The 11,066-nt window shown below is 42.1% G+C and overlaps 1 protein-coding gene across 1 annotated transcript; it reads right to left on the bottom strand.

Annotated features, from left to right (window-relative positions):
- Positions 1–3,335: 3,335 nt before the first annotated feature.
- LOC117511103 (ATP synthase subunit e, mitochondrial-like) lies at positions 3,336–11,035 on the bottom strand. Its single transcript, XM_034171066.1, has 4 exons — positions 10,905–11,035; positions 5,885–5,939; positions 3,710–3,808; positions 3,336–3,584 (listed from the first exon to the last, which is right to left on the bottom strand). The coding sequence occupies exons 1-4, from the start codon at positions 10,938–10,940 to the stop codon at positions 3,559–3,561; spliced, it is 216 nt and encodes a 71-aa protein (XP_034026957.1). The 5' UTR covers positions 10,941–11,035; the 3' UTR covers positions 3,336–3,558.
- Between the last annotated feature and the right edge of the window lie 31 nt (positions 11,036–11,066).

Below are 11,066 nucleotides of genomic sequence, written 5' to 3'. Positions count from 1 at the left end.
CTCTCACGACGTCCTGGGTGAATTAAGCCTTAAATTAGGATGTTTTCAGGTCGAAACAGGCCGACGACGGCGCCTGGAAGCGCTGCGCGACATCCCGCTCCCTGGGAAGTCCTTACAGCGACAGAAACACCCCATAATCTCTCATCAGCCGTTAAACTTTTCACCAAAAACCAGCTAAATTTCTCGAATAGTGTCCACTCGGATATTCCTCACAGGTCCTGAAAAATTTTTTGATAAAGCAACGCGCGCCATCTCGAGCAGCGTGTGAAACAAAGGAATTCAGCCGAGAGGGCTGAACCACCTCTCACTCAAGGCCTGCCCACAGGGAAATGACGTCACCGACACGCGTGAAAAAACTCACGCACGCGCACGAGGGTTCAAGCATGATTGATGTAATCGCACGTCATTCAAATCCATATAGTAAAAAAAAAAAGTGTTGGTTTCTTATCTAATAGACCTCGTATACAAGGTCTGTGAGAAAAGTATCGGACCTTTTTCTTTTTTTCAAAAACTATATGGATTTGAATCACGTGCGATTACATTAGCCAACCTTGAACCCTCGTGCGCATGCGTGAGTTTTTTCACGCCTGTCGGTTACGTCATTCGCCTGTGGGCAGGCTTTGAGTGAGGAGTGGTCCACCCCCCTCGTCGGTATTCCTTTGTCTGACTTCTTCCTGAGAGACTGGCGCTTTGCTTTATCAAAATTTTTTCAGAACCTGTGAGGCAAATCGAAGTGGACACCATTCGAGAAATTCAGCTGGTTTTCGGTTAAAATTTTAACGGCTGATGAGAGATTATGGAGTGTTACTGTCGCTTTAAGGACTTCCCATGGAGCGGGACGTCGCGCTGCGCTTTGAGGCGCCGGCCTGTTTCGAGCTGAAAACCTCCAAATTTAAGCCTTTGTTGTCCCAGGACGTTGTGAGAGAACAGAAGTTTTAGAAGAGGTCGGGATCAGCAGTTTATCCGGACATTCCGCTGTTAAAGGAGATTTTGTAATGAAAGACGTGCGGACGGATTGGCGCGTCGGCAGGCAGCCGGCGTGGAGCGCCACCACAGGAAAAACACCTCCGTTGGAAGCCTTAAGGACAAGTTGGAACATGTCCAACGGTTAAACAATTTCTCACTCACTCTACTGAAAGCCATCAAAAGCCGCCTGGTTTTTACAAATGGTTATCAACACGGAGGTGTTTTTCCTGTAGCGGCGCACCACGCTGGCTGCCTGCCGACGCGCCAATCCGTCCGCACGTCTTTCATTACAAAATCTCCTTTAACAGTGGAATGTCCGGACAAACTGCTGATCCCGAGCTCTTCTGAAACTTCTCTGTTCTCTCACGACGTTCTGGGTCAACAGAGGCTTAAATTTGGAGGTTTTCAGCTCGAAACAGGCTGACGACGGCGCCTCAGAGCGCGGCGCGATGTCCCGCTCCGTGGGAAGTCCTTAAAGCGACAGTAACACTCCATAATCTCTCATCAGCTGTTAAAATTTTAACCGAAAACCAGCTGAATTTCTCGAATGGTGTCCAATTTTGATAAAGCAAAGCGCCAGTCTCTCAGGAAGAAGTCAGACAAAGGAATTCCGAGGAGGGGGGTGGACCACTCCTCACTCAAAGCCTGCCCACAGGCGAATGACGTAACCGACAGGCGTGAAAAAACTCACGCATGCGCACGAGGGTTCAAGGTTGGCTGATGTAATCGCACGTGATTCAAATCCATATAGTTTTTGAAAAAAATAAAAAGGTACATTATTTTTCATCTCACCTCATATATGTATTAAGGGTGTAACAATACATGTATTTGTATTGAACCGTTTCGGTACGGGACGTTCGGTTCAGTACAGGGCTGTGCACAGGTGAGTTCGCGTTGCGCGTTTACTGTAATTTGTGGAGTATAAAGCGCACCTGAATATTAGGCACACCCACCAACTTTAAAAAGAAAAAGAAAAAATTGTAAATAAGTAAGCCACACTTGTCTATAAGCCGCGGGTCTCCATGTTGTAACATGAGATATTTACTCAGCAAGATGTTAGTTTTTTTTTAACTTTTAATTAAATATGCACTGTAAATGCTTTTTTTCTCTGAAGTGTACATGTAAATATTGATGCGCACATCATCCAGTAATTTTCTAACTTTTTTGAGATTTCATCGCATGTGCAGCCAGGATTGGATGGAGGCTGTGGTAAATGAGACATTATTGGGGTGCTGTGACTTTTTCGACTTGTTGCACCAAGACAAAACCAGTGTGGAAAGGTGGGGGGAGAAGACTCTGCTCTGCTAACAGATCTGATGGCGCAAAATGCCTTTTCTTCAGTAAAACGCACAGGTAAGACCTTCCATTTACACTGTATGTGTGTGTGAATTCACACGGCTCTCAGGAAATCAACTGACGGCATCAATTGACATTTGTTGTTTATTTGAGAACATTTTATTTAACTTCTTACCAGGCAGCATTTTGCAATTACTTTATTTTCCTCTTTGTATAATGTTACAATAAAGTGTTGGTTTAAACAAGTAAATTTCAGTTTTGCATTTTGTTCCCATACTGTACCGATAATGAACCGAACCCTGACCTCAAAACCGAGGTACGTATCAAACTGTGATTTTTTGTGCATCCTTACACCCCTAATATATTTGGATTGTGGGAGAACACGCAAACTCCACACCGAAAGGCCCAGGCAGAAAACAATCTCAGGACCCTCTTACTGTGAGGATAACAGTGTTAACTACCAAGCTACCAACTAATTAAAAAAAAAAAAAAAAGGCTGAATGGATTTTCTCCCAATGTAGTGGGAATATTACTTGGCCTAGTATCTACAGAATGGTTCATTTGTGGAACAGATTGGTCAAAGTTCAAGTAAAACAGCACAAAATCTATTTATCATAATACCTCCACCACTACAGTGGCTACAGGTTTGTTCAAAAGCTCATTTATCAGTAAAATATGAGACTGATTGGTATTAATGACTTAATGACTTCATGTGACAAAGCATCCCTGCTGTAAATTTGGTAAAGTCGTCTCAACTCTATGAAGTTATAGGGAGTACAAAGTTTCAGACAGGCATTTCCATGTCCGTCCGTAGGGGTTGCACACACCGGGACAAACAACAACAACAAAAAAAAAAACATAGGGAGACGGTATCCATCAGCCCTGTGATACCTTTCTTTTTTCTAGAAAGATAAGGTGACACACTGAAAAATTAAGGGGGAAGGAAAAAACCCCCACAGCAGCGACCCAATGACCCTTTAACTCATTTAACACTGTGACCAGCAGGTTAAGTCTGTTTCAGCTGTGCAGTATCAGTGACTCTGGGGAGGAGGAACAAACAAACACTGCAGTCATCATGTGGTTTTGTATTTATAACTTTCATTACAAATAAACTTATGAGTGCATTTTCTAAATTACAATGCCAAGTTACAGAATCGTTATTTCAGTGTCACAATCCACAAAGGTGTTCTTGTGTACAAGCGAGCACAACATGGGAATGACCGATAGGCTGGGACCCCATAACTCCAGAACAAGGAGAGAGAAGTTGGATAAGCAGTTGGACGTTCTCACACAGCTTCATTTCAGAATGGTGTCTTCATTTGCTGCAATGGAAACAAGACTTCAGTACATTTGAGAGCTCACCCTGCACGCGAGCACCAAGTGTTCATGGTGAGTTTTTCCACACTGTTCCAAGTCTGCAGCGTTTGACTAAACGATGTGAAAATACCTTCTGCTAGCTGCTTGGCAATCCGCTCCTGCTCCTCTCGGATCTTTCTCTGCTCCTCTTCAATCCTCCGCTCCTCAGCAGCTATAGGCTTCAAGTAATCTGAGAATATTATAGGATGCATTTAGAGAGAGAGAGAGAGAAAAAAACACACACACACACAAAGGAACAGTCATTCAAAAAAGTGACCAATAACTAAAAGTGCAACATCTTCAGATCCATCTGGATGCTGCTTTGCATATGCCTACAAACTTCATTTTATTTGTAGAAGACTGAAGTTGGCATTTTCCAGAAGAGAGACATATCCACACTCTGTTGTTGCATGTGGTCAGTGTCTCTGACATCACAATCCATCCTCAGTGTGTTTTGGGTGTATTTTCACCTGTACTTTTATGTGGTCAAAAATTTTATAAGCTTGCTCCTCTGCCACTCTAGCTGTTTGCACGTTTTATATATTGGTGGTAGTGAATAGTTTGTGATGAAACACCAGAATTAAACTGGCCAACCTCTCCACATGCAAGTGATAAATGATGTACTAAAAAAAATGAAAAAAAAAAAATCCAATTATCTCTCCTTTAAGACACAAGACCAGAATTCACATACATCTACCTATGATGTCCAAACAATATTTAATGTTTCACTGAAATCCACAAAGTTGTGGAGGAGCTGAGCTTCTGAAGTCAGGATCACATGACGCACCAATTAAATCCAAAAGTCTGTTAATCTCCCCTTCAAGATGTTGGACTGGAATTATTTTCCTTCATGCACATCTTCATGCGGTGTTATCATTGCGTAGTTTCATTAGGAGCACAAACAAACTCAGACTGGGTGATTCCTTACACCAGTGATTTTCAACCTTTTTTGAGCCGCGGCACCCTTTTTATATTTACAAAATCCTGCGGCACACCACTGTCATGCGTCACGTGTCACGCACCACTAACTCGACTGTCTCTACACGGTGCGTTAGCAACACGTGCGGTACAGATATGACGTAACATAGTATACTATAGTCATGGAGCTGTATATAAGAACTAGAAACCGCAGTTCCAATGCTGCACACTAAATGAAAATGTCCCTTCATGGACAGCGACATGACGCCTCCAAACCGGGCAAAATAATGAAGTACCCGGATGTTAATGCATTTTCATTGGAGATTCGCGACTGAACACACTCAGAAAAATGCTCGCAAAATACGTGTTAAAATGCCATTTTGTCCTGGATATCGAGCCAGTAAAATTAAATTACATTAAATTATGTCAGGAAAGTATTCAACTTACTCTGACACGCACACATTCACAAATATTAGTATTGAAAGTTACACGGATCTGCGCTGTTAAGCTATGCTGCTCGGCTGAGCTGCTGCTGTGTTCAAAGCAGCGCGGCTCCTAAAACCATCACAATACATTTATATATATTATATTTTTACATAATTATCCTTTATTGACCGAGTTTCATTCATGAAGTCAGCGGTGTGTGTGTGTGCACATCTCTCTGTGTGTGGCAGCACAGCGCGGGTCATTAATCTCATTATTTTAAGGTGCAAATAATAATAATAAAAAAAAAAACTCCCCAGTCTTGTCGAACAATTTTTAGTCACTAACGACAAGAATTTTAACTAGACATTGGCCTAGCAGTGGAAAATATCAACTACACATAAGTGAAATTAATGATCCGTGTCATCAGACGACACAGGTACGGCAGGAGACATACAGCTGTTTATCATCCAAATATCACGGTCAAAGTGACAACAATAACCAAAACCACTTACTTATGGAAGGAAATATTGTCTCCCTTGTTCCTCCGTTTGTGACTTTGCCAACATGCGCAGCTTTCCGGCATATTCCACCTGTTTCTTGACGAGACTAAGTGAACTTCTATGCACGCAAATCACTAACTTGCCCGGAATTAAAATGGCGATCACGCCTCCTTGTCGGCACACGGCTCAGCGCTACTGTGCGCTTTGCTGCCATCTACTGGAATAAAAGAGCATTACATCATTTGTCACACTATTACAGCACCTACACCCCGATAATGGTGATATTTGATAATTGCCCACAGCACCCCTGACGATCGATCGCGGCACCCTGGTTGAGAATCACTGCCTTACACAACACCCCCCCAAACAAAAACCATTTCCAGAGGGTAAAAGTATTAACAATGACTTCTAACGTGACTCACTATATCTCATCTTGCCATAGATGATGCCGAAGATCAAAGCTGAATACCTTGCTGTCTGTATTGAGGAAAGAAAAAAAGGAGAGAGTGAAAGAGGGAAAAATGAAGGGTACAGATTTATACAACCATGACTAAAGCAATTTACAGTAATGTGTTGTGTACACAGTGGTGGGCACAGCGAACTGAAGTTAGCTTTGATAACCATTAAACCTTTAACTGAAAAATTAACTTTTATAATGCCAAACTGATAAACCACTGAAAACATTTACGCAAGTTACCGCTAACGTTTAGTACTGACTCGGTACACTGTCGGCTACGGATAAGCCAGCAATTTCCAATCTTTCTGTGTGGAGTTTGCATGTTCTCCGTGTCTGCGTGGGTTTTCTCTGGGCACTCTGGTTTTCTCCCACAATCAAAAACATGCTTATTTATAATGTGTATGAATGAAGGTGGTGGTCTGAGGGGCTATAGGCACAGAATGGCAGCCACACTTCCGTCAGTCTGCCCCTTGGCAGCTGTAGATACACTAGTAATTTACCACCACCAATGTGTGACTGTGTTCAATCAATCAATCAATTTTTTTTATATAGCGCCAAATCACAACAAACAGTTGCCCCAAGGCGCTTTATATTGTAAGGCAAGGCCATACAATAATTATGTAAAACCCCAACGGTCAAAACGACCCCCTGTGAGCAAGCACTTGGCTACAGTGGGAAGGAAAAACTCCCTTTTAACAGGAAGAAACCTCCAGCAGAACCAGGCTCAGGGAGGGGCAGTCTTCTGCTGGGACTGGTTGGGGCTGAGGGAGAGAACCAGGAAAAAGACATGCTGTGGAGGGGAGCAGAGATCGATCACTAATGTGTTGAGTGAATGAATAATGTAACTCGTAAGCACTTTGAGTATCTTGGCAATAATAAGGCGCTCTATAAACTCAAGTCATTATTATGAAGAGTAGGTCGGTTGTTCCTCGGCCAGGATGGAACCTGCATTGTTCCTCTTCAATCTGAGGTTCAACTAGTGGCCAAACCCTCCTCCTTTGCAGGAGTAGACATTACCACGGGGGCTGAGTGGTGTGATGCCCTGTTTGCCACTCTCTGTCTACCATCCCAGTACTAATCCTAACCTCAACGCAATGTTGAGTCTTCTTCCAACACAATCCCTCCACACCCAGAGCCTTCAGCGTTTGTGGATGGATCTCATCAAGCTCCGCGGCTTTGCCACTTTTGAGCTGTCTGACTAACAAAGTGACTTCCAAAAGGGAAATTGATGATGATCCTCCATCAACTCTAGCTCTGCACCTACTATAGAGGGTGCTCCAGTGCGATGCAGGACTTCCGATTACCTCCTCAGTTGAGGTCAACAGAGTCTAACTGGTAGCGCTCCACCTCCTGCACCACTTCTGGCTCCTTCCCCTACAACAAGGTAACATTTCTCACCCACAGAGATAGCCTCTGCCACCCGGGTCTGGTCCGTCAAGGCCCTCACTGGACAATGCACCTGATCCCAGCAATTCCCCCTGCGGGTGGTGAACCCACAGAGTGGAGATGGAAAGTCCATGTTGCCTATATTATTTATTATTAATATATATCATGTGACCAAAGTCACATCAATCAATCAATCAATTTTTTTTATATAGCGCCAAATCACAACAAACAGTTGCCCCAAGGCACTTTATATTGTAAGGCAAGGCCATACAATAATTATGTAAAACCCCAACGGTCAAAACGACCCCCTGTGAGCAAGCACTTGGCTACAGTGGGAAGGAAAAACTCCCTTTTAACAGGAAGAAACCTCCAGCAGAACCAGGCTCAGGGAGGGGCAGTCTTCTGCTGGGACTGGTTGGGGCTGAGGGAGAGAACCAGGAAAAAGACATGCTGTGGAGGGGAGCAGAGATCGATCACTAATGATTAAATGCAGAGTGGTGCATACAGAGCAAAAAGAGAAAGAAACAGTGCATCATGGGAACCCCCCAGCAGTCTACGTCTATAGCAGCATAACTAAGGGATGGTTCAGGGTCACCTGATCCAGCCCTAACTATAAGCTTTAGCAAAAGGAAAGTTTTAAGCCTAATCTTAAAAGTAGAGAGGGTGTCTGTCTCCCTGATCTGAATTGGGAGCTGGTTCCACAGGAGAGGAGCCTGAAAGCTGAAGGCTCTGCCTCCCATTCTACTCTTACAAACCCTAGGAACTACAAGTAAGCCTGCAGTCTGAGAGCGAAGCGCTCTATTGGGGTGATATGGTACTACGAGGTCCCTAAGATAAGATGGGACCTGATTATTCAAAACCTTATAAGTAAGAAGAAGAATTTTAAATTCTATTCTAGAATTAACAGGAAGCCAATGAAGAGAGGCCAATATGGGTGAGATATGCTCTCTCCTTCTAGTCCCCGTCAGTACTCTAGCTGCAGCATTTTGAATTAACTGAAGGCTTTTTAGGGAACTTTTAGGACAACCTGATAATAATGAATTACAATAGTCCAGCCTAGAGGAAATAAATGCATGAATTAGTTTTTCAGCATCACTCTGAGACAAGACCTTTCTGATTTAGAGATATTGCGTAAATGCAAAAAAGCAGTCCTACATATGTTTAATATGCGCTTTGAATGACATATCCTGATCAAAAATGACTCCAAGATTTCTCACAGTATTACTAGAGGTCAAGGTAATGCCATCCAGAGTAAGGATCTGGTTAGACACCATGTTTCTAAGATTTGTGGGGCCAAGTACAATAACTTCAGTTTTATCTGAGTTTAAAAGCAGGAAATTAGAGGTCATCCATGTCTTTATGTCTGTAAGACAATCCTGCAGTTTAGCTAATTGGTGTGTGTCCTCTGGCTTCATGGATAGATAAAGCTGGGTATCATCTGCGTAACAATGAAAATTTAAGCAATACCGTCTAATAATACTGCCTAAGGGAAGCATGTATAAAGTGAATAAAATTGGTCCTAGCACAGAACCTTGTGGAACTCCATAATTAACTTTAGTCTGTGAAGAAGATTCCCCATTTACATGAACAAATTGTAATCTATTAGACAAATATGATTCAAACCACCGCAGCGCAGTGCCTTTAATACCTATGGCATGCTCTAATCTCTGTAATAAAATTTTATGGTCAACAGTATCAAAAGCAGCACTGAGGTCTAACAGAACAAGCACAGAGATGAGTCCACTGTCCGAGGCCATAAGAAGATCATTTGTAACCTTCACTAATGCTGTTTAAGTACTATGATGAATTCTAAAACCTGACTGAAACTCTTCAAATAGACCATTCCTCTGCAGATGATCAGTTAGCTGTTTTACAACTACCCTTTCAAGAATTTTTGAGAGAAAAGGAAGGTTGGAGATACCAACATGTCTGTCATTTTGGGGGGTCATGTGACCGTGGTGCACTGAGCTGCACCGTGGTTTGCCTTGGTGCAAAAAGTGCTACACTGAAAACAGTGCAGCAACAAAATGCTCTTTTTGAATACAACTACTGTCACACCAGCTAGTCAATAGGTAGTGGTTACAGTTACAGCAACTGTAACTCTAAATCTTGGGGCTATGCTTACGGCAGCCCACAGATGTTCTATGACAGTGCTCATTACTAACTCCTCGACAGTATCCACCCTTTTCAGGTTTCAAATCCCGCAAAACCTCGGAGAGGTTGCTGCACTGCGAGATCTCAGTAACATTGAGATGCTCTGATCACGATGCACTTTAACTGCTGCACACGGACAACAGCATTAACATCGCAACATAAAACTATTTTTATATTGTGCCTAAAACTCATGAATATATTCTCTGGGTTTACAGATGTTGTTATTGCATTTGTTTTATGTAAACATGCGAGAATCATAGGCTGTCTCTCCGTTATTTTCAATGGGAGCTGCATCCTGATCATGTCGTTCTGAGGGAAAATGAAGTTTGCTCTTTAACGTCTTGATTATTGTTTTTTACAACACTGTTTGTCCTCTTTGTTCCAGACTAATATGTCTGAAATTTGGTTTGCGTTTATTAAATTCCATGCAGATTAAACGTAGCAGACGTATTATTTGTTATAATTGTTTTAGCAAGTTTTCAGGGTATCATGCATGCAGTCTCTTATTAATGTGATGAAAAGCATAAAAGACACATTTTTGTAGTATAATATTCATTTACAATTGTCATGTGGATTCGCTATGTTGTTTTGACTGCAGCGACTCTCTAGCGCACAAGGGATTATGGGATACATGAAAACCCTGGATAGTGATAAGTATCTTGCCACCATGCGGGAGACCTGGGTTTGATTCTCCGATGGGAGGACAAGACTTTTTTGTTTTTTTTTCACTCCCTTTATATCAACAAATATTTCTTGTTTCAGTTATTCTTTCAGTTTGTGTATCTCTGGAAGACTAACTGGTGTAATAAAAACCTACCAACACACAAAATAGGTATGACTGTGAATCCTTTATTTGGATACTATGGAATAAAACCATAGTGGACCTAAAGAAAATTAGTTTTAATTTAAATGGTTTAAAAACAAATCTTAAAGGACTGCTCCTGTAATGTTTCGCATTACATTTTATTCAATAAATTGTGCAGAAGGGGTTCTTTTTTTTTTTTTTTTTTTTACGTACATGAAAATTCAGTAAGGTACGCTCGTATATCATATATATTATATTCCAATTCCAAGGTGGAACTATGTATCTTATATATTATATTCCAATTCCAAGGTGGAACTATGTATCTTATATTATATTCCAACGTGTTTGACCTCAAAACGTCAAATTAACGATTACGACCCTTCAGCACTAGTTCGACTCGGCAAATCAGAGTGGAATAGTCGACGGTAAGAGTTACTTCATCAGTACACAACGATTGATTTTCATAGACGCATTCTACACTGAGCTTTTTGTTTGTATCTCTCTAAACTCTACAGCTAGCTACTTGGCACTCTGTAGCTAACCCTCAGTTAGCATGTTAGCGCTTTCTCTCGAGCAACCTCACTGAAACACAAATACGTTAGTTATCGCACAGAATCATTAAAAAACAATCGACACAAACCTTAATTAAGGGTGACACTGGAACCGGAGGAAGCATTGTTTTTGCAGCAGCGGCCTAACTGATAGCAACAGAGGTCACTTTACCACTGCAAAGAACTGTGGGACAGACGGAGCGGTGTGTGACGTCGTACGTATGGTCCATTTCACGGTATCCCATAATGCC

Source organism: Thalassophryne amazonica, chromosome 5 (genome assembly GCF_902500255.1).
Source record: "Thalassophryne amazonica chromosome 5, fThaAma1.1, whole genome shotgun sequence".
Taxonomy (NCBI): domain Eukaryota; kingdom Metazoa; phylum Chordata; class Actinopteri; order Batrachoidiformes; family Batrachoididae; genus Thalassophryne; species Thalassophryne amazonica.
This window is presented reverse-complemented; position numbering and strand designations above follow the sequence as displayed.